The 25,423-nt window shown below is 30.1% G+C and overlaps 1 protein-coding gene across 2 annotated transcripts in view; it reads right to left on the bottom strand.

Annotated features, from left to right (window-relative positions):
* The window catches only part of LOC101501692 (ubiquitin C-terminal hydrolase 12-like), a 34,627-nt gene extending 22,705 nt beyond the window's left edge, over positions 1–11,922 (bottom strand). Inside the window, exons 1-16 of one of the 2 annotated variants that reach the window (XM_004498002.4) lie at positions 11,657–11,922; positions 11,392–11,455; positions 10,880–11,024; positions 10,610–10,767; positions 7,938–8,203; positions 7,641–7,859; positions 7,418–7,526; positions 7,212–7,327; positions 6,916–7,014; positions 6,261–6,370; positions 5,644–5,718; positions 4,815–4,893; positions 4,539–4,685; positions 4,374–4,454; positions 4,125–4,244; positions 1,603–1,725 (exon numbers count right to left, since the gene is read on the bottom strand). In XM_004498002.4, the coding sequence (XP_004498059.1) occupies positions 1,603–1,725; positions 4,125–4,244; positions 4,374–4,454; positions 4,539–4,685; positions 4,815–4,893; positions 5,644–5,718; positions 6,261–6,370; positions 6,916–7,014; positions 7,212–7,327; positions 7,418–7,526; positions 7,641–7,859; positions 7,938–8,203; positions 10,610–10,767; positions 10,880–11,024; positions 11,392–11,455; positions 11,657–11,689 (1,944 nt within the window). In that variant the 5' untranslated portion in view covers positions 11,690–11,922. Of the gene's footprint in view, positions 1–1,602; positions 1,726–4,124; positions 4,245–4,373; positions 4,455–4,538; positions 4,686–4,814; positions 4,894–5,643; positions 5,719–6,260; positions 6,371–6,915; positions 7,015–7,211; positions 7,328–7,417; positions 7,527–7,640; positions 7,860–7,937; positions 8,204–10,609; positions 10,768–10,879; positions 11,025–11,391; positions 11,462–11,656 lie in introns of both variants that reach the window. The other variant, XM_004498001.4, reaches the window with a different exon arrangement.
* Positions 11,923–25,423: the final 13,501 nt, after the last annotated feature.

The following is a 25,423-nucleotide window of genomic DNA, read 5'->3' as shown; positions in this document are numbered from 1 at the left end:
CAAGGGTGCATCTATCTTATTGTTTACGTGGATGACATTGTTATAACTGGAAGTGATCAGCAAGGAATACTCCAGTTAAAACAACATCTCTCAAATAAGTTTCAGACTAAATATCTTGGTAAACTCCGTTATTTTTTGGGTATTGAAGTAGCCCAATCCAAAGATGACCTTGTAATTTCACAAAGAAAATATGTTATGGATATTCTTGAAGAAACTGGCCTACTAAATGCCAAGTCAGTTGATACTCCTATGGATCCAAATGTCAAACTCCTACCCAATCAGGGGGAGCCTCTATCAGATTCAAGAAGATATAGGAGATTGGTTGGAAAATTAAACTATCTCACAGTCACTCGTCCTAACATTTCCTTTGTTGTCAGTGTGGTAAGTCAGTTCTTAAATTCTCCTTGCCAAGAACATATGGATGCTGTATTTCGGATTCTTAAATACATCAAAAGTGCACCTGGAAAAGGTCTCATTTATGAAGATAGAGGACATACTCAAATAATTGGCTACTCAGATGCAGATTGGGCAGGCTCACCCATAGATAGACAATCAACTTCCGGGTATTGTGTACTTGTTGGAGGAAATTTAATATCTTGGAAAAGTAAGAAACAAAATGTTGTTGCAAGATCCAGCGCTGAGGCAGAATACAGGGCCATAGCACTAGTAACATGTGAACTCATTTGGTTGAAACAGTTACTGAAAGAACTTCAATTTGAAGAGGCCAGCACAATGACACTAATATGTGATAATCAAGTTGCATTGCACATTGCCTCGAATCCTGTTTTTCATGAGAGGACCAAGCATATTGAGATTGACTGCCATTTTGCTAGAGAAAAGATCGAATCGGGTGACATCATCACTAGCTTTATCAATTCCAATGATCAGTTAGCAGATGTGTTTACAAAGGCATTGTGAGGTCCTAGAATTAGTTATATATGTAACAAGCTAGGTGCATTTGATTTATATACTCCAGCTTGAGGGGGAGTGTTAAATATTATAATGTAAATATTATATTATAGTAGATGGGCTGTAAGTATTTTGGCCCGTTAGTATTACTGTAAATTAGGGTTGTTTAATACTCTTTGTCTATATAAAGAAATTCCGTTGTGTAGTTGAAACACACGGGTTATTCACAATATGTCTCTCAATACTCTTTATATTCAACAAAAACAATCATAAAATAAAACCAAAAGTATCTGACCCTAATACGTACAATATGACACAGTTACTATGTTAAAGTGAATGTGTTTCCTTGAATGTATGATACTAAATCTCAATAACTAGTCAAAAGTTGTCGCATTAAAAAAGTAATGACTTGCACGATGAGTCAATAAAAGATAAGCCTATCCATTGTATTTTGTCAAATATCAGGAATTTATCTATATTTCGTTACAATAGACTTGTTGTGGACCCAATTTAGTCAGCCACTGCAACACCAAATGAAAAAAACATATTTTGAAGGAAAACAGACAAATCAGTGATCAAAATCACACACTAATAAGGTTAAGAACAAGGTAATCATAACTAATATCAAACTCATAGACAGCCACCCTGCTATTTCTGAAACATAGAACATTGGAAGTTCTTTGACGTACTTACCGACTGTGTTTCTTCCTGAACTGTCACTGGCCTATTTGGCCGATATGTATGGTTTTGACGCTTTGCCCACAGCCAAAAACGTTGGTACTCAACTGGTATGCCAAACTCTTTTGCAACTTCTTCCTGATCAAAACTTTATTATCAGAAATATATGAAATAAATTCAAATCATAATTAGTTTATAGGACATCTAAAGCTAAATAGATCATTCAACAATACCACAAGAAGATGAAGTATACAATGAACACAACACTAAGCTGCATAGTAGACAAACTTCAATCAGAAATATAACAACAAACAATATTCCCAAATACTATTATGATTTTATTAGACTTTTGGTCCCACCAAGCAGAAAGCTAGTAACAGATTGCACACTAATAGTCTAATACATTTATTATAATCCTGTAGAAGAGATATATCGGACATTTAATGATGTCTGTAAGCAACAGATTAGAAACCATTTAATGAATATAGACATAGCTCTTGAACTTGTTTCAAGTTCTATTAACATGAACCGATCAAACGGATGATAATCATGTGGTTAGCCCACATAGAACAAAGGGAAACAGAGGGAAATGTGTATAAATTTCAAAATTACAGGTGGTACTGAGAAAGGGATTGAAAATCCCAAAACAGATGTTTCAGCCTGCCTGACATAGTTGACTAATACATATAATACAAAAGCAAGATGGATGTTGTAAGAATCCAACTAACAGCATATCTACAGAGGAATTACAAAGTTTAATCCTTCACGCTTTTCCAGAAGGACCTCTTTATCGCACAGAATTTCTATTTCTTGATCACACAGAGGACTGGGAACAGTTTCTTTCTACTTATTCACTTATCTACTTGTTTGTGTTCAACAGATGGCAAAAGGATACACTCAAACATATAGCAACAATTACAAGGAGACATTTTCTCCAGGGACAAAGATGAACATTATTCGTATTTTTCTTCTCTCTTGCTGCCCACTCTAGGTGAGAATTACACCAGTTTGATGTCAAAATCTTTCTTGCAAAGAGATTTAGAAGATTAGGTGTATAGAGAGATTCCTCCGGGATTTGATCCAACAAGTGGAACAAAGTATGTAAAGTGAAAAAGGTTCTATACATGCTAAAACAGTCTCACCAGTTTAGAAGAGTCACAAAAGCAATTGTGTGCTTGGGCGACATGCAAAGCGAAGGAGAACGTACATTTTTCTTCAAAAATTCACAAGGAGAAAAACTAAGTGTACTTGTTGTTTATACCTGTGATATTATTATTAATGGACATGATCCAGTTTAGAACCATGACCATCCAACTACTCGAGTTGAAAGACCTCAGAAAACTCGAATGTTTCTTGGAGATGAAAGTGGCCTACTCAAATAAGGCATTTTCGTTTCTCAAAAGAAGTATGCACTTGATCTTTTGCAGAAAGCAGACAAACTTTGATACAAACCTGCAGGTGTTCCCATCGAGCATAATAACAGGATGAGCACCAAAGAAGAGAGTGTCAATGTTGACAAGGTAAGAGACTAATGGAGAAGTTGATTTATTTGGCACACACTACGGGTAGGCATGAGCATTGGCTAGAATACGGTTCTTTGGTTGTCACAAGCATAAGCTTTTCAAACCCCATAATTAGAGTCTTGGCTCTCAGAAATTGTGGGATCATTGGAGCAATTCTATCTTTAAACCCACTGAATGAGTTTTTCAGTATCTCATAATTTTAGAGAAGGTAATGCTTGCGCTAATAAACTAATTGCTTATGGCATTGCTCATCTGATTTTCACTAGTGGGACTCCATTCCCCACTTCGTTGCAGAGGACTTCTCTCGCAAAAGATAACATCTTGCAAACTATAGGTTCCAAAGCTCTTGTATGGATTTTGGTTTATGTCCCTGGTTTATTTTTTGTACTTGTTATCTGTATTTTTAATAACTTAACGGTGTGCCAAAAATTATTGATAGATTTTGGGGTGCCAATATAGTTGGGATTCTTCTACCCAAGTGATATATATATCTTTACACTCCATTTTTGCTTAGATAAAAATTAATGCCGCCTTATGAAGTTATTTTGTGACAATAGATTGGTTATAATATTGCTCATATATTTGTCCATGATGACAAGACAAAACACATGGAAATAGACAGACAATTTATCAAGGAAAAGTGGATGGTGGATCGATAGCAACGGCCTACGTCCCTTTGGGGCACCAATTAGTAGATGTATTAACAAAGGGCTTGCTCCGAATGGGTTCAACCAACTTACTTACAAGCTAAAAAATATATATATTCATTCTCTAGCTTAAGGGGTAGGGTTGTTAATATGTAATTAGTGTCGAAGACATATTTTGTAATTATTAGCAATTTTGCATATGGCCTATTAATTAGGCAACATCAATTAGCGCTTTAGTCTATATATTCAAATTAGTGCTTGTACTGTTTACACAATTGAAATGATATTCATACTATTTTTCTACATATATAATCCAACAAATTTAAGATTGTATACAAATGACATAATAAAACCATAGGTGAGATACCTTGAAGAGGATAAATGGTGTCTGTTTTTGTATGCGAAAGCTTCGCACTTTATCATGATCCACAAGATCAAAGAATGTATTATTTCCGATTTGCTCATGTAGATCATCGTCACGAGCAATCTGGGGCCAACAAATGAATAAAATAATATTGAACTTCACCTTACGAACTATTCTTATCAATATCATAAAAAGCACCTAAAATGGAAAAACTAATAATGATAACTAGGAAGGGAAAGCTAGAGTTGAAACCTTTACGATAGTGTACAAATGAGCCTCAGCCTTCTCCTTCCTCTTCTTCGCTTTTTCCTCTTGTTCTTTCTTTAATCTTATCTAAAATGTATTGTTGAAAAGGAAGCATTTTATGTTGAAAGTAAAGAAAAAAACCATATGATATCAGTGAATCTGACAGCTTACTTGAAGGTGTTTGGCAATGTCTTTCTCATCCACATTACAAATTATCTTATCCTTGTCACTTTCACGTATATAGACAAGCATATATGCATTTGAGTACTTTGTAAATTTAAAAGGAGAGTTGTTGAACCCAGGATTTGTATGAGGTAACTGTCAACAAAATAAAGCAAATAAAAACAGGCAGGATTATGTCAAAAAACAAACAAAAAATCGACAAGATAACAAATACCAAAAACAAAATATTAGAGTGAAGCCAAACAAATGCAAACAGAAAATTACCTCTTCTTCACCACCATACTGCTCTTCTAAGGCCCTGTTTGTATCTTCTTTTGTTACTCGTTCATCATCAAATTTAAACCTGAAACAAGTTACATTGTTTTTCAAATTTAAAATCAGGAACATAAAACATAGATATAACATATTAAGATTTGACAACACCATAGCAGTTTATATAAATACATCATATTGTCCATTCAAGCTAAAAGGATAGTTATCTACAGAAACCATAAAAAAAAAATGAAGAAACTTTTACCACCTAATCCAGCAACAACGACATATTTTTACTTATTATTTCAAGAAAACATATAAAAGGAAATGGAACAGTGTGATCTGATTCAATTAGTGAGAAGGAAAACCAGTCATTTATAAATAGATATCATATTCGAATTGTAACTGAATCTACAATTGTCTTACCAACCCAATTTTAATAAGAAGAGTCAGAAAAACTGAAACACAATTATCAGAGCAGAAAGAAAAATTAACAATGCCCTTTGAATCCTGCCATATCAGCAAAGAAACATAGCCCAAAAATGAACACATTAATGACACCAACAAATCGTACAAATCATTTTTTAAATTGTAATAGCCAAAGAAAATTTGAAATTTCCATAAAGTTATTGTTTATCAATCACATCTACTGTTTTACAACCACGAACATAGGCACATATTTCTTTCCTTTTTAATAGTGGCCAATATTGTTTGTAATAATCATTTATCTCACTATATAGGTTTCATGACAAATAAAATAGTGGACAACAATTAAAAACTATGATAAATACGATAACAGATATTTACTGAAAGTTCAAAAGATTCCATAAATGGTACATACCACTGATTTGATAGAGTCGGCTGTATATAAGCATAGTAGTGCCCACCATGGACTCCACCACTGTGAACCAAAACACTGAAAACAAATACTTCAGACAAGATCTGTTTGAGAGTTCACTTACTGTACACTACACTAGGCCTAAAGCCCAGATTCCAGAGGCATGACACCGGATTTGTTATAACTGTATTCTATTATAAACATAGTTGATCACCATTGTAATCATTCAAGCAATATAGAATCGATATGGTATTAGAAGTATAGTGTCCTAGATTAGTGCTAATCAATTAAGCTTTAAATGTATTTATTGTAACACCATTATAAAAAAAGTTGTGTGATTTGAGTTACACACACAAATTCCAATTCAATATGCATAATCACTGTCAGCATATTTTCTTGTTCGAGGACAAAACGTTCATCATCCACCCTCATTTTTATTGTGCTAATATAGCATGAAGAGGCTTTTCATTCCAAACTTTTTACCTACACATTTTTCCCCAATTCTAACAAGCATTGTAAAGAAAACTGTTTGCATAGCAGATACGTGAAAGGTTCATCAAATCAAACAGAACAAAAGATTTCAATTATATTGAATATCAACCAAGGGAATTTTACAATACCTGTGAAGTGTATAAAGGTTGCGAATACTCCTGTCTGCTTCAGGAGACAGGTACTTGCCATTATCCCTATCAAGATCTAGTTGCAAGGGGAACTCATAGCGGTCATTGATCTGTTTGCAACCAAGTTAATGGCCATTACAGTTCCAGTTATCAAAGAGTAACCGATCATTTTATAAATGGAGTACTAGGCCAACAAAAAATATAATTCATTTTATTCACATCCAATGGCAAAAAAATAACAAAGTAAAACATTGACAGAAAACAACTACAGAAAAACCAGACAATGATTCCTGGAATAATGCGGGTAAAAAAGCCTCAAAGTTTGAAAAGAAATTCAGTGGACAAATATTACAGGGTCAAAATCAAAGAAACTCAAAATGGATATTTACTCTTGGAACTTTAAAGCACGGATACTAACCCAATGAATCATGTGTTATATAAAATATGCAAAATGATACAGACTGCATAATTACCAGCATGAAAATAGTAAATAAAAAAAAGATAACTATAACTAGCAAAGGAGGAGGACCAAAACATATTTGGTGAACAAAGACTTCCTTTCTTATTGCCACATAATTAAAATAAAGAGAAAAATTCAAAACAACAGAATATAGAAGGTGAATGGTTTTTGTTGATTCTGGAATCTAATACTAACCTTTACCATTGTGTCTCGCACAAAATCATACTCAAACCGTTTTAACTGAAGCTGAAGAACGGGTGGAAAATCAATGAACAATACACCCTTCCTAGCTTCCTGAAAGTGTAATCACAATCATGATGTAAAACTATAACAATTGTAAAATATGAAAGAAAAAAAAGGTCACAAAAAGGAAACCCAAAAACAATAACAAAAAAAACATAGATTTAAAGGCATATTGACAGATGAAATAATGTAAGTAATGAAGTTCATCCTGACAACCAAAAGCTAAAATACATGGTTATAGATTTCACCTGTAAACCATACTGCTCTGCATGATACTTGTTATCACCCTCAAGCTGTTCCACTTCCACATACTTATCGAAAGAAGCATACACATCTGTACAGCCTTTGACATCCAGCTGAAGATCTACAATCAAATCATCAATATTCAGAAGGTCCCCCAGAATAGATGGAATGATGTGGTAAACAGTAGCATACTCGACCCAAAAATACTTACCATAAAATGATTCTTTTCTTGTTGATTTATAATCCACATTGATGCACTCAATATAGTTCATATGGTGGCCTTCAAACAACTGCTGTATAGTGCCTTCCACAACAGTTCCCTGAGAAATGGAAGCCTCAATAAATAATCTTCCACACATAATACACAAGTATCTAGACTAAAACCTAATTTACCTAAAAAATAACTATAAGAAGCTACCACTTAAAAGTTTTACCTTCATTTTGTCTTCCAGCTTTTCACAAAGAACCCTATTAAGTTCTTGGACATCATGCTGCATGAATGAATCATATGTATCCCATCCAAAAGACTTGGTTAACTCTTTCGTTGATACACTGCTATCATTATACTGCAACTTGTAAAACAAACTCTGTAATGCCAGAGGGATGCTCCCAGATGGCATATCATTTTCAGTTGTGGGCATATGGTACACAGCCTGAACAAGCAATTTTCAACATAAGGTACTTCCTACTTTGGAGGAAACAAATTATGAAGTTATATGCTACTGACTGACCTTTCTGAAATAAGGAATGTGATACAAAGTCTGAAGAAGAGAATTCATGTAACAAGTAGCTCCTTGGTTTTTCAGTCCGACACAACCAGTTTCTTTTTTTGAGTCATGTGCCCAGTAATCAAGATCTTTGCGCACATTCACATCAGCCTCAAGTATGCATCTGTCATTCACAACGTAGCCTCTACTGGCATCATACAATTCAGAAAGAGGCATGAAATTAGTGAAACCCCAGTCACTCTCACGTGCATGGAACTGGTGTTGTGTTTCTGCAATATCAAAAAGCTCAAGAATATTATTCTCTATAAAAGAAATGAGAAGAAGTGCTCCAAATAAGCTATCCTCCAAAACACTCAAAAAATGAAAAAGATAGAAAGGAAATAGGAATAGAAACTAAAAATCCCACATTAGTGTCCAATCTCTCAATATATGGCAGGGAAATTCACTAAAGAAACAATGATCAGATATCCATAACCATAATGGAAAGGAATGATATGGATTGTATAGAGAAAAGGAATGAGAAGCGTTCTCGAATTTGATGTGCCATGTGTGTAATCCACACGACAGAGCTATGTTATATAGACATGACACAAAAGAACCTAAGATTTATAGTTATCCTATTCCTAACTACCATAATTACATGATAGGATATCTATTTACATTCTTCTAACAATCTCTCTTAAGATGGAGCATAGTAGCATACAAATCATATGCCCTTGGCTTGTTAGATATTTAACTTATGTGAGAACTTCTCCTGGTGATAATAAAAACAACAATACATCAAATCATTCAAACTAACAAAACTAATGGCAATGTCATCAGAAGAAGAAGAAAAAAATCTCCAATGAAATGACAATCAATCCCATTGTGCTAAGTCCTCTACTGCAATATAATGGATATGAAATGTACACGGCATCTTAATCATTGCAAATGAGTGGGTTATATCTATAACCACCCCAAAACAATGACCTGATATCCATAGCCAGAATGGAAATACAAGGAAAAAGTACAACAAGATTTTAATTCATTAGTTTCTCAACAAAAGATCTTGAAAAGTAAACAAACTAAGAGTAACTGATATGGAATGAGAAGCGTTTTTAGAATTGATGTGACATGTGTGTAATCCACACGACAGAGCTATGTTATATAGACATGACGCAAAAGAACCTAAGATTTATAGTTATCCTATTCCTAACTGCCATAATTACATGATAAGATATCTATTTACATTCTTCTAACAATCTCTCTTAAGATGGAGCATAGTAGCATACAAATCATATGCCCTTGGCTTGTTAGATATTTAACTTATGTGAGAACTTCTTCTGGTGATAATAAAAACAACAATAGATCATATCATTCAAACTACCGAAACTTATGGCAATGTCATCAGAGAAAAAAAAAATCTCCAATCAATATACATGGCATCTTAATCATTGCAAATGAGTGGGTTATATGTATAACCTCCTCAAAACAATGAAAAGATATCCATAGCCAGAATGGAAATACAAGGAAAAAGTACAACAAGAAGATTTTAATTCATTAGTTTTCCAACAAAAGATCTTGAAAAGTAAACAAACTAAGAGTAACTGATATGGATTGTAGAGAGAAAAGGAATGAGACGCGTTTTCAGAATTGATGTGCCATGTGTGTAATCCACTCGACAGAGCTATGTTATAGAGACATGATGCAAAAGAACCTAAGATTTATAGTTATCCTATTCCTAACTACCATAATTACATGATAGGATATCTATTTACATTCTTCTAACAATCTCTCTTAAGATGGAGCATAGTAGCATACAAATCATATGCCCTTGGCTTGTTAGATATTTAACTTATGTGAGAACTTCTTCTGGTGATAATAAAAACAACAATAGATCATATCATTCAAACTACCGAAACTTATGGCAATGTCATCAGAAAAAAAAAAAATTCTCCAATGAAATGACAATCAATCCCATTGTGCTAAGTCCTCTACTGCAATATATTGGATTTGAGGCAATATACATGGCATCTTAATCATTGCAAATGAGTGGGTTATATGTATAGGAAATTATGCTTATTTTATCTTCTCTTCAAGTAAATTGTATCCCTCCCACAGTTGCTTTTCACTTATATCATATAGTTCAGCCTTTGTTCAACTAACTATAACTTCCCACTACCACTTTTATTTTTATTTTTTAAATTAAATTAAATTAAATAAATTTTAAAAACAATCCTAAAATATTATATATTTATACATAAATATATATATACTTACCAAACACGTGAGTAGGATTTTTAATCCTAGTATTAATATTCTTGGAAATATAATTTCATGTCTCCAAACAAACATACCACAAGTCTTTTTTAACTCTCTCTCTCTCTTATCATTTCTAATCAAATTTCATCTAGTATTTCAACTATAAATAACCTAGTGCCATAATAAATCAATTTCAAAAGAAATATGCCAGCCAAGCCAAAGACAGTTAGGTGCCAAAGCAATATTTTTAGACACCAAACTGCCAAGGCCATCTCCTCTCCCCTTTCTTTGTTGGGTCTGCAATACATGTCCCCTTTCTTTATTTTTCAGTGTCCGCATAACAGAAGACATAGAACTCCTATTAAGGTTCTCAGACATTTAACACCCCACAAAAGAGAAATATCTTTCAACGAACACCAGTTGCAAAACATTACCTTTTCTGATGGAATATGAATTGTGAACCTGATTAACCACAGTTAAGCTGAACTGTGCAAATCTAGTCCAACCATAAGGCATTGTCACTGAATCTGCAACATCTATATACATTGACAGATGTTCGGCATTGTTCCCCTTCGGAAAGATCAGTATCCGCCTGCTCATTTTAATCAATATCAGTTAAATCAAAAACAGTTTAGCACCCGCAATACACATAAATAGTGAAATATTAGACACTGATTTAAAGGGCCAGAAATGGAAAAACATACCATTTATAGCCCCCAACAGTGAAAATGTCTGAATAGTGTTTCTTCGGAAGCCTTGAAAAATTGTCAATAGTCCACGTGAATCTCCCAGTTGCCGGATCTTCTACGGCCACAGCATCCACTGTACTCATGTTTTCGGCTGGGACAACTACCAAATACGAAAAAGGACCAAAATAAAAACACAACAATAAAACAAGTCTAAACATTGCTCAGTTACCCAAAACCAGTTATGACTTGTGCAAATTAGAAACAGAATCACATCCTCATCAATTTCAATAAAACAAAAATTAAAACTATCAAAAGCACTACAAATCCTCTTAAATTAAATTGATACAATGCAGTTCCACACATTCATTCACTAAGTTCTCCAACAACAAAACCATTGCATTAATTAAAAGAAAACATAACTCTCCAAATTCAATCAATATTATAACATTTAACACACTCATCCACTGAACTCTCCAACAACAAGCATTACATTAGTTCAAAAAAAAGACTGAAAAAAAACAAATTACCTTCCATAGGTTGAGGACCTTCAACAACGTCAGAGTGAGGAACCAGCATCTCAGCGTCCTCATCCTGCTTCTACACACAACAATAAACAAAAATCAGATCCGGTTATCTAAAACCCTAGTAATCATTCAAAACAAAATATCAAAAAAAGATCGCGAGAGAAAATTATGAAAACGATAAAATGCAGAAATCGGTTCGGTGATTGAAATTGAAGCAAAAAAGAAACGAAGAAAGTGAAATGCGAAGAAAGGATTGGTGGTTACATACATCTAATGGCGGAGAAGGAGGGGTGATAGACATCGGCGAGGCGGAGTGTGGGGGTGGAGGTTGCGATTGAAGAATTGAAGGAAGAGTGATGAAGCGAGAATGAGGTTAGAGAATGGAAAAGGGAAATCTAATCGCGGAAGATGTGTGTATATAGAGAGAGTGAAGAGAAGAGTGATGAATGGGATGAAGCAAAGGTGAAGATGGTTTGGGTGAGTAAAAAGAGGGGCTGCTTCAGCATCCGTTTTAGTACGGAATTGGACGATGCGGGAATTTGGTTAAAAGATTGGGCATAATGTTTTACCCTTTTTATGAGCGATGAAAAAACAAAGTTAAAATTTAGATCAACACACAGTCTGAGGTAAGTGTAAATGTTTTTTCTTGCATACATATGTGCTATTTTATTTTTGGTACAACACACGTTGTGGTATTTAATATTGTGTTAAATAAATTTCTAGTTGTTATAAATTAAGTTTATATTTCATCTTCAAATTTGATATTTGATTTCAACTTTTGTGTGGGTGTGTGTATCCAAGCATGCTTGCAATATTAAAAAAAATATATTAATAATTGATATGATAATGATTAATTATGTGCCTTCATGTGTAGCATTAAAAATTAATATGATATTGAATTCGTTTGCTTCAAAAAAAATTTAAAATAATTTTATAGTATTTTATTTTTTTTATAATATTTTTAAAAATAAAGCTTCAAATGAAAAATTAGTTTAAATAGTTTATCTTGAAATATAACTTTAAATATTTCATCTATTTTTTACAACTTTTTTGGATAATAAAATTTTAAAAAATAATTAAAATGAAAAGCTATTTTGAGAAGTTCTTCATAAAAAATATAAAATATATCTTTTTTAAAATAATGTGATTTTTATCATGTTAAAATCTTTAATAATGAATATTTAAGTTATTGAAATCAATTATTTTTTTTAATTTGTAACAAATAATTCTAAAAAGCTTTTATTATTTTTAAGTAAATTTTTATAAAAAAAAATATTTTTTTAAATATAAAATTAAAATCAATTTTTAAATTTTAAACAAATAGATCCATTAATTAATATTTTATAAACTTCGTGAATTCGTGGAATCTAATATCATGCTTTTTACAATAATTTTTTTTCTTTTTAAAACATAAGTCATTTCAAAGAAATTCTTTATATATAAAAATCAACTTCAAAATTAACATAGTAAACAAAATCCTTCCAATTAAAAACATCTTTATTTCAAATGAAATTTTATAATAAGTTAAAGAATATATATTATAAGAATTATTAACAATGATATACCGATTACCCCTAAGTTTATCGGAGCACATTTAAACAAAGCATATTCAATACTACGAATCCATTAGCTACATCAAGTTATTTGCATTGGACTAGATGTCGAAGCCATAACTTTGCTACACCTTTTGCAGTCATGTCCACAATAAAGTAAAGGGTCATTAATCAAAACTAACACTTAACAATTGCAATTATGAAAGCATAAGCAACCATTAATAAAACATCAACTTTTTCATTGTAACAAATACGACTCATGTGTCAAAGCATCTTAATGCAATGTTGATATACACTGCACATAACTTTGAAATATCACCTCCCTTTTGCAAAGGGTGTTGGATCATCATCTAGCATGATCCACAAATGTAAACTCTTAACAAACATTCACAACTTCAATTCTTATTTTGGGATTGTGGGCTCCAACAAATTATAGACACGCAGTTGTGACTTCAACCAATTATAGAGGTCATTATGACTTCAATCAATTATGGATATCACTTACTATGTATGTATGAAGATATATATATTCCCACATGTATGATCAAGAAAACATTACAACATAGTAATTATGTCATAAGCAATTCATACATAAATCACCACGCCATTACATCATATGAATTCACCTCATTATTCAATCATTATTTCATGTGATGCTCAAATGCATTATCCAAAAATAATCACACAACCCCTATAAATCAAAGCATTAAAAAGCAAACACCAAGTAGTAAAACATCAAACTAATTACCAAGTAGTCAAACAACAAGTATAATCTAAACATGTTATACTAAAATCCCTACACAACACAATTATGTTACTTGAAGTTATCAGACCATTCACATTCAAAGTTTTGGAATCGTTCACTCCTCTTAACCTTTACCAAATAAAATGGTCAAGTCAAAATTAGGTTCCTGAGGCCCTAATCTACCTCTCGATCTCACCACTAAAATACTCATAGGTTTTTATTTTTCTTTCTAACTTTCCCATTTCTCAACTTTTCAAGAGACACAATCTTTTATAAATTTTACTACTAAATCAATCATCGACCTAGAGATATTTTGAACATTCACACAAAGCATACAACACGACCAAATCCATTCTTGTTTTCAAAACTTTCACACTATCAAATTAACTTTTCAAACTATATTAAGATGTTTCAATTAACAAAACTGGTATAACTTGGATCAACACAAATGAAAATTTTCTCCAACTTCCATCTTATAATTTTCATCTACTTTCTTATGAAACCAAATCTTTAGTCTATATTCAAGTCAAGTTATCAAATCAACTTCTTGATGAATACACTTCAAACTCAAGAATTAAAACCTCCCAAAATAAATTCTAATCAACTTTCAATCATCTCAAAATTATAAAATTAGTACTTTTTTTCAAGGACATATTAATTAAAATCATTTTCCTTCAATCTCCAACAATAACAACAAAACAAACATAAACCTCAACGTTTATGTTTTTCACTCAAACAAGTTTTCTCATCACCTAAATAATATTCAAAGTTGCTTTTCAATCAACATTAACGGAACATTCTTAAAAAAAAAAATTGAATAAAATATTTCTTTAGCACTTTATTTTTTGAAATTGTATTTTACAACTTTATCTTTAAAATATATTTTCACACTCAAACATTCATTCCATTGAATCAAATGGTAACTAATCAACATAACTAGTACATACAACTTGAAACCTTCAAATGAAAGGTTAAACTCTTAATTCTAACTATATGATACAAACTTTGTTTATAAAAATTGAAGCTTCGTTACCAAATGACAACTTTTATATAAAACTTGAATATTTGTTTCACGAATCTTGGCACTTTAAATAAAACCTTGAAACCTTTCTAAAAAATTGACAGTAATATCCCAAAATTATCAAATGCTTGTGATTTAAATTTTTTGATCAAAACTCAACTCATATTATATTTAAAATTAAAGACGACATTTTCTAACCTCTTGATTCTCTTGAAAATTAATAATAATTCAAAACTTTAATTCTTTTTGAGATAAACAAAAAAAATATTTTTTTTCAAATTCCAAAAAAAATTCGCATGACCTATTTGTTTCCTTTTCTCTTTCCTTAAATATTTTTTCGGGTTAAATAAATTTTTAGTCCTTATATAAAAAAATTCATCAATTTTTAGTCTCTTATAATTTTTTATTTTTATTTTTTATCCTTGATTTTAAATCAACAATTATGTATCCTTCAAATTTTTTAATGATTTTTTGAAGTAATGTTTAAAATGCGTTTAACAACTTTCATACAAAAATTTAGAATTTTTTAACAAATGATGAATTAAATATGAATTTTTAAACTTTATTTAGTTAGAAATTCATATATTAAAGTAATGTTTAAGATATATTTAATAACTTCCCTACAATAATTTAACTTTTTTTAACAAATGATGAATTAAATATGAATTTTTAAGTTTTTTGTGCTAAAAAATTCATATTCAATTAATCATTTGTTAAAAAGTTATAAATTTTTCTAAAGAAAATTTCATATCCCCTATGAAAAAGGAAAAGAAAGATAATTGCTCATACTTATGTTATTATTTTTGTTCCTGTAGATAATATTAATAGTATAGACTTGAATTCATCAATTGTAGAACCCTATTTGAAACCACCACCATTAAACCCATACTCATTTAAGAATATGAACCTCATTTTGAATCTTTTGTTAATCCAAACTTTGATGATTTGCATACTAAAACCACCTCTTAACCTATCCAAACTAAACCCTTTCACAAATCTTGAAATCTTATCTAAACCAGAAAACACTCCTTCTCTCTAATTAGATACTCAACCATCAATTAAACCTACTTTTGAGAAAATACCTAGTTTTTAACCTAATTTCTCTATCCATATTTTATCTACATCATTGTATGATGATTGTATAAAGGAAAAAGAAATTGAACTTGAAAGTCTAATATATACATCCAACCATACCGTCTTAATATTAAAATACCTTAAATCCCAACCATCTTAGCCATGAAGCCCTGCCTCAAACTGATTTTGAAACTTCCACAAACTTAACTCTCAGCTCACTTTACACATGTTGTTGGAAAATCATGAAATAGACTTTTAAAACTCTTTCTAAAGTAATTCTTATGAGCGGAAAATCCTAAAACTCTTACTTTTGGTTCAATACAAAATATGTCCTAAATGATTATATTTAATTAAGCATATGTAATTAAATACAAACTATTAGTTAAATTATATTTAATATAATTAAATAAACCCTAAATCAATTAAATAAATTATAAATATGTTTAAATCTTATTTAATTTAATCATTCGTCTTGCTATCGGTACTCTATGATTGAATATAGCAATATAAAATATTATATATAGTTTATATAATATAAAATATTATAAACAATGATTGGCATCTAGCAATGTGTCATTGCTATCTAAATCATGAGAAAATCGGTGATATAATTTAAACTTTACCGCAACAACTATTTATTGTTCAGTAATTGTTCCTTCGTCCAAATGTCTAATTCAACACAAGTCACAATATGTGTCATCTTTGCAATGTTCAATTCTTTATTTCTCGATCCCAGAGTAAACATGTAAAACCATTGAACCCAATATCACATATTGGTCTATTATAGCATGACCATGCATTTTCACCGTCTCACTCTATTATCAAGCCAAAGACATAACTCATGTTATGTAGGAGGAACATATCTTATCTACATTACACACACCCCTCCGCGTGATTTATTGCATACCTAATAACCACCTTTGTAATTGTCCTATTACAAACAACGTTTGATGGTCTTAAAGCCTAAAATTTCCCATGTAGGAATCGTAGTGACTTCAAGTCGAATAACTACTCACTATGATTACATGAGAATCACTAATGACACTTACACAACAATTATGTAGCATTCTCATGGTGGATCAATCCAATATAAATATTACCCCTAATATTTATACCAATGTGATGACTTGATATCTCATATCCGTGAACTGTAAGATGTGGTCATCAATCAACTCACATAATAGTCTCGATGTATTATTGTCATCCTAATTAACAACAATACTTTGACTATAGATACTTTAAGTATAACATTCTTATTGTTCAATAAAGTCTCACAATCAAGTCACATTTGATCTTCTGTTGAATGAAATATATATTATAAGGACTTTATTATATTATATAATTAATAAAATAATAAATGGTGCCTTGTACATATATCCGGAATTAGATATATGAATTAAACACATGATACGGATAATAATCTATGTAAAATTGATTGGCTCTAGAGTTTACACCCTACACATACATCCCCTCATACTCTTGTCTCTAACTCTTCATCTTCTTATCATTTTGACTTGAGCAATGATATTTGAACACAATATTATACACAAATACAAACACAAATACTTGTGGTCCCCACAAATCTCTCTCTTCATTAAATTTCTCCTTTTTTTTTACTTTCCCTTTTTTTGTCTCTCTTTTTTCAGTATTTTTTTTCTTCCTCTACAAAAATAAACACATTCATCTTCTCTTTCTTCCATAATTCCTCATTTTTCGTTTTATTTACTGATTTTAATCAAATTTTTGATGAAGTAACTTGAGCAAATTTATCTCCTCACTTGCAAGATAACTTAGTACATTCTTTTGCTTAGATATGAATTTTTGTTGTTTTGGATTCATACACGTTTTCTAGATTCATACCTGATTTTTCTGCTTCTGGTTAATAATATAAATGCTATTGGTTAATGAAGTACAATAGGTGGTTAATGACTTATTTTTGTCTAAAAATTAGAGTTGTGAACTATTAATCAATCATGTTAATTATTTTTGTGTAAAATATTAAGTTTCATCACTTTTAATCAATGATGTTAATCAGATTTGAATTGTTAAGTTTCATATTATGTGATTAGTAGTATTTTAATTCTGAGTATTTCTGATTTTTTGTTTCTGGTTAATAGTGTAAATATTATTGGTTAGTGAAGTACAATAGGTGGTTAATGATCAGATTGAATTATTTTTTGTAGTTTTTGCGTGACATTTGCACTATCAATTGAAACTTCATGGATTGTGGTACTATTGAAGATGAAGGTATAAGAGTTGACAACCTTGACGATGATGACAACACATGCTGTTGGGAGCCTGCAACAGGGATATGTTTTTCTTGCTTAGATGAAGTCAAATCATTTTATGAAGAGTATGCTTCGAGAAAGGATTTTGGATGGAAGATTAGATCTTCATTTTATGAAATGTTTGGTCATTCTTATTAGACAAAATATAAATATGGTCAATGGATTTAAGAGACATGGTTAATGTTGTGAACAACTTGGTTAATGGATTTTAACAGAATGTTTGGTCATTCTTATAAGACAAAATATAAATCTGGTCAATAGCTTTAAGAGACATGGTTAATGGATTTTAACATAATGTTTGGTCATTCTTATCAGACAAAATATACATCTGGTTAATGGCTTTAAGAAACATAGTTAATATTGTGAACAACTTGGTTAATGAATTCAAGTTGAAAATTGGGCATTCTAATCAAACAAGATATAAATCTAGTTAATGACTTAAAACAATATGGTTAATTCCTTGTACAACTTGGTTAATGAATTTAAACAGAATGGTCATTCTTATCATACAAAATATAAATCTGGTTAATGACTTTAAGAAACATGGTTAATGTTGTGAACAACTTGGTTAATGAATTCAAACTGAAAACTTGACATTCTAATCAAACAAGATATAAACCTCGTTAATGACTTAAAACAATATGGTTACTTCCTTGCATAACTTGGTTAGTGGATTTAAACATAATGATCATTCTTATCATACAAAATATAAATTTGGTTAATGGCTTAAAGTAACATGGTTAATGTTGTGAACAAATTGGTTAATGAATTCGAACTGAAAACTTGAGCATTCTAATCAAACAAAATATAAATCTAGTTAATGACTTAAAACAATATGGTTAATTCCTTGCACAACTTGGTTAATGGATTTGAAAAACATGGTTAATGTTGTGAACAGTTAGGTTAATGAATTCGAACTGAAAACTTGGCATTCTAATCAAACAAGATATAAACCTCGTTAATGACTTAAAACAATATGGTTAATTCCTTGCACAACTTGGTTAGTGGATTTGAACAGAAAGTTCATAAAAGCATAAAGAAATAAACTCAAAATTCATACGTTTTTTTTCATACATATTTGTTCATAAAAGAAAGAAAGAAATAAAGTTCATTCATATTTGTTCATAAAAGCATAAAGAAGGAAAAATACAAGCAAAAAATGTAGTTCAAATGCCACCAAACTACATCACTATAGAGAACCTCCCACAAACTCAAAATATGCCCATAACACACTTATTTTTTAGTTCAAATGCCACCAAACTACATCACTATAGAGAACCTCCCACAAACTCAAAATATGCCCATAACACACTTATTTTTTCTTCTTCTTCTTTTTCTTCTTCTTCTTCTTCTTCTTCTTCTTCTTCTTCTTCTTCTTCTTCTTCTTCTTCTTCTTCTTCTTCTTCTTCTTCTTCTTCTTCTTCTTCTTCTTCTTCTTCTTCTTCTTCTTCTTCTTCTTCTTCTTCTTCTTCTTCTTCTTCTTCTTCTTCTTCTTCTTCTTCTTCTTCTTCTTCTTCTTCTTCTTCTTCTTCTTCTTCTTCTTCTTCTTCTTCTTCTTCTTCTTCTTCTTCTTCTTCTTCTTCTTCTTCTTCTTCTTCTTCTTCTTCTTCTTCTTCTTCTTCTTCTTCTTCTTCTTCTTCTTCTTCTTCTTCTTCTTCTTCTTCTTCTTCTTCTTCTTCTTCTTCTTCTTCTTCTTCTTCTTCTTCTTCTTCTTCTTCTTCTTTGTTTGTCTTGTTTGGGCAGGTCAAGAACTTCATAACTTGGTTGCTTCCAATATTCAAAAACTAGCAAATAACCTTGAAGGTATAATAATAATAAGGTTAAATTACATATGTAGTCCCTTAACTTAATTTCAGGTAACGTTTTAGTCCTTTATCTTTTTTTTTCTCCCGATTTAGTCCTTTATTCCTAACGATATCAAATAAAGTATGAAAATATGAGTTTATTTGAAGATTTGCATTACGAATTTGATGAAATTTGTATTATATTGAAGAATATAATTAATTTTATGAGTTTGGATTGAATTTTTTTTTTGAATTTTTGTATAAAAAAGGATAACATTGTTGAAATTTTAAAACATAAAATATCAAATTGTCACTTAAAATTAAAATAAAGGACCAGGTCGGGAAAAAAAAAAGATAAAGGACTAAAACGTTACAGGAAATTCAGTTAAGGGACCACAAATGTAATTTAGCCTAATAATAATAATATATTTGTAAGACCCATTATCATTTGTCTAGAATATAATAATTTGACCCATACACCTTAATAAAACAAAGGTAAGTAACAATAAATAATAATTAGAATCACCATCATAACTGAAACTACATTCATAAATATAGTTTACAACTTGTTTAGTAGATTCATAAAATATTACATCTTGAAAACAAACTACGATTGACTGGTTACATCATAAAACAAAATATTAAATTCTAATTCCACGAGTTTGGAACTGATCTTCTGATGCTAATTTCATATATCATGTTCCTCCAGCTGCTAAATAAAAAAGTATAATTGGGATGAGATAAAATATCTCAGTGAGCTCTAAGAGTTTCTTTCATAAAAGTGTATAAAACATGAAGAAAAAAAAATTATACATCTCAAGAAAAAATTATTATTATTATACATGTGTATATATATATATATTATTCTGAAAAACATATGCATGACCTTAAATCTTTTCCTTTGAAATAAGAAAAAAGTCGTCCAATATCTTAATGTGGGTCACCAAGATATTGAGTTCTGATTGGTAAAGGTGGTCTGGCCAAACTCCAATCAGCGTCCTGATTGTTCTCCTTTACCTGTTATTCCATGCATGGAATAACCTAAATGTCCCACCGTGAAGAAGGCCATGTATGATCTGATTAACGATATTGTACAAACTTGAAATGTTTTGTATAAAATGCCTTTATTATGTCATATATAAAATGAATCATTCATCCATAACAATTCTAAATAACTTTAGGCGATATACGAAACTCATAATAATTTAATCCTAAGTCCTTAATTCAAAACATAAATCATAGTCAAAAAATAGAAACAACATTGGAGTCATGAAAATAGTAACAACATCAAAGTCATGAAAAATAGTAAACATATAAAAGTCATAAAATTAATAACATAGAAGTCATGAAAAAATCATTTGGATGCAGTTTTAAAAAAACACCTATATGCAAAAATTTCATTTCATCACACTCTAATTTTCCTAATCCGTAATAACCCAAAACAGTTTATTCAAAGAATTTCAGCATCCAAAATCATCATTCTAAAAGAAATTAATGTAACATAACATAGTTTCACAAACACATTAGAGGCAACAACAACGATCATAAATCATGCTTGACAAGCATAATCATCTTAAATCTAGTGATGCACGTATAATTAAATTTTTTCTAATATATAATTCATTCACAAACATCACAACCATGAACAACAGCATGCACGTTCTAACTTATTTTCAATGAAATCCCTATGGGTTAATCTGTGAGTTGTTTTCTTCCATTCCTTTTTTTTTTTCAAACAATTTCAGAAAATTAAATCCATAATCATAACAAAAAAAAACCTTTAATAAAAAGAACTCATTGCTGGTGATTGGTAATAAGGGAGAAGACGATGTTTTGATTAAATTGGTTGTTGAGTTCCTTTTTTTTTTTTAATTGCACTTTGACTCTTCTTCATTTGTTGGTTATTATGCTTTGATTGAAGCCGGTTATTACAAATTGAGACATGCAAGGTTTAAAAATGGGTTGAAGGAGCTTTATCAAGCTTTTGAGTTTAACTGATTTGAAAAAAATGAATGAAAATGAAAAGTTGAAGATTGGGAGAATGAAAGAGAGTAACGAGAGAAGAAGAAGGAACGGGAATGTGTTTTCTGAAAGAAAAAAAAACAACTATACTTAATATGTATAATAGAAAATATGCAATTGCCCTTCATTTGTCTAAATATTACAATAATGCCCCTTCTTTTTGTTTATTTATTTAAACAAATAAACTAATTATTTTATTTTTTAAATTAACAATTTTAATAATTAACTTCTAGACTTAACCAAATTGATAGGTTATTACAATATTTGAAGCGAAGAAGGCAAAAATAGAAACGAAGAAGGCAAAAATAGAAACAAAGAAGTCAAAAATAGAAACCCTAAAAATCAAAAATCCTACACGAAGAAGCAAAAATAGAAACCCTAAATCAATAACTAAAAATAAAAACGAAGAAGCCAAAAATAGAAACCCTAAATCAATAACTAAAAATTCTAATGATATCGAGAAGTAAACTTACAATGAAAATACCCAACAAACGACAACAAGAGCAATGACAGCGAGCGACCGAACGGATGCAGCGAGCGAGTGAACGACAGAAATCGGATGCAACCTCTCGCGAGCGACAACGAGAAAGATGGAGAAACGAAAAGAAGAAGATGGAGAAGAAGAGAGAAGATGGAGGAGAGAGAAAGGGTTTCTAAGGAATAGAAAGAAAATTATTAAAATGGCTAAAATGCCCCTTAAGTATGTATATGCCCTTAAGTATGTATACGTATACAGTATATGTGTTTGTATTTGTGTTTAAAGTTGTGTTTAAATAACATTTCTCTTTTAACTTAGCTTCCATAATAATAGTTGAAGTAATTGAAAATTTAAAATTAGTCATAATTTAATGATAACATTGTTATTCCTCAATCTAACATTCCAAAAACTTCTTATTATCCTCAACCTGAAACCATTAGTCCTTCTGACCTAGCACCCTTCATTCCATCCCTATCCTCTGACTTTCTAAACCTTGATGAATTATTTCTATTTTTATTAACAAAGTCAATGGAATTAGAAATAATAACGTGAGCAGTCTCAATCTTAAGGAAGCTTTCATTCAATGGAAAAATTGTATTTCTTTTGTTTCAAGCTAGATTATGGAGATTGTTGATACTTAATTTTGTCCGTACTTTTAAAAGTTTTGCAATAAAATAAGAATAAAAGACATTTTGAAAATAAAAAATTATAATTAAAATAAATAAAATGAGTTTTTTTATTAAAAAGTAATTATTTTGATTTGATTATTTATCATTGATTTATATTTAATATGATTTTGATTTGATTATTTATCATTGATTTATATTTAATATAGATAATTCTAATTTTTTTTCATTTGAGGAAATTTTAGAAAAATAAAAAATAAAACTTCCAGATTCACGCTTAAAGCATTCGTCTTGTTTCTAAAATATTGAATTGGAGTTTCATGGACTTGTATTTTGTAACACCCGGTACTATTTAGCTAGAATGTAACGTAAGATACTACAAATTTAATAATTTTAGCGGTCACAACATTCATAGCAAAGTCTTTTTCATAACATAAAATTACAACTCATAAAATTATAACAAAATAAAGTTTAAGGTACAATCATCTCAAAACATAGGTTTAAAGGTTTACATCTAAAAATTATCATATCAAAATAAAGTCTTTTGAGCTACTATGACTCCATGCATCTTACTTGTAACGTCTAGTTACGTGGGTATAACAATTGAGGTAATAACAAAAAAATAATAATCATATTTATATAAGAGAAAAGATACTATAATAAATAATGAAGTTCCCAAAAGAAATAATAGTGTAAAATCTTTAAAAAAAACCTTACAAATGAAAATTCCTTAAAAATCAAAATATTAAAATAGGGCATTGAATAACTAATCCCGAAATAAACTACAATGTAAACACTATGTCTACTTATTATTGATCTACTAACCTAGTCTAAGGAAATTACCAAGGTGAGACTTCTCAAACTCTCAACGTCCCCAATGATCTCAATTTCTGAAAACAACACTTTAATGAGATACTAAATTTGAGTGAATAGTACACACAATGTTAAAATAAGTATTGTTCTTAGCCGGCATGGTAACCAGAAAAATCGATCATGGCATTTGTGTTCTTCCAAAAGTATTCTTTAGAAATATATATTATATAACTAAGATTCTCCTATAATAACCAATTACTTTCAATAATTAACAAAAACTCATCAATTAAATTAACGATAATTCACATATGTAATAATCAAATAAATTCACTACACATATTTATTCTCCAAAAAATAAATAAATCAATTCAATGACGTCTCATTGTTATATGGAAATATACTACTTCCGTGAAGTGAAGTGAGTATTATCTCATCATGTGGAGCACCAGCTCATCCAATGTCGGATACAAGACCATTCGTGTGGAGTTTAAACCTCATCTCATTGTGGAGTTTAAAACTCATCTATATGTGGGGTACAAGACCCATCTGTGTGGAGTTTAAACGCTCATCTCCAACACATACAATCAAAATAATTCATCTTTTTAACAATGATATTCGTAAAATCATATTTTAATATAATATTTTATTTAAATATATAATAACAACAATCATTCAAGAAAATATAATAAAACAATCTTTTAAAGAATATATATTCAAACAATCATAAAAAAATGGTAAATCAACAAATAGTAGTAAATAAATCAATTCACAATCTATTATTACAGTTCATAAAATCCTAAATTTTAATAGAGTTAGGTTTTCGACAAAATATATTTTTATAAGAAAATTCCATTCAAAATATATAACTCTTTTTTTCATCCCAAATTTCTAAAATAAATGTACATGAAAGTTTAAAGGTGTGATTACGTTATTAACCGCTATTGCAACTGTTATCGTACTTTTGCTCCTCTTTATTTTAGCATAGTTTTCTCTATTGAGTTTTTAATTGAGAATTTTTCCTATTTATATTTAAATATTTATAAGATAATTTGACTAGATATCCTATATTTTGCCCCACTAAACTCTTGGTTGTTACAAATAAAATGAGTACATATTATTTAGGATGGACTGTTGATTTAATTTTGTTTAACTCCTTAATTTCTTAATAATAAATAATTATATAACAAAAGGTTGTTATTATCTATTTCACAAAAACCTTTAACAAACAAAACAAACTTACTGTTATTATTTATAAGTCTCTAACAAACAAAACAACTTACTAATATTACCTTATTTTCAGCAAATTGGTTATTGATAGCAATTAGAATAATAATAATAATAATAATAATAATAATAATAATAGTAATAATAATAGTAATAATAATAATAATAATAATCTATAAATTAGAATATTTCAAAATTTAAAATTCTAATTATTTTTAGTCCTTTGATTTATTATGTTACATTTTGTTCTCTCCTTAAAGAAATTTTGTCCCCAAAATTTACATCGAACTGAATAAAATCAAAGTGACCTAACTGGTGCAAATACAAAGAAACTTATGTACTTGCATTAGCAAGATTTAGATATTGTCATATGACTTCTTCATCTGAATCTAAAATAGCCATATCTG

Source organism: Cicer arietinum, chromosome 4, assembly GCF_000331145.2.
Source record: "Cicer arietinum cultivar CDC Frontier isolate Library 1 chromosome 4, Cicar.CDCFrontier_v2.0, whole genome shotgun sequence".
Taxonomy (NCBI): domain Eukaryota; kingdom Viridiplantae; phylum Streptophyta; class Magnoliopsida; order Fabales; family Fabaceae; genus Cicer; species Cicer arietinum.
Note: the sequence above shows the minus strand (reverse complement) of the source record. Positions and strands in the feature narration are given on the sequence as shown.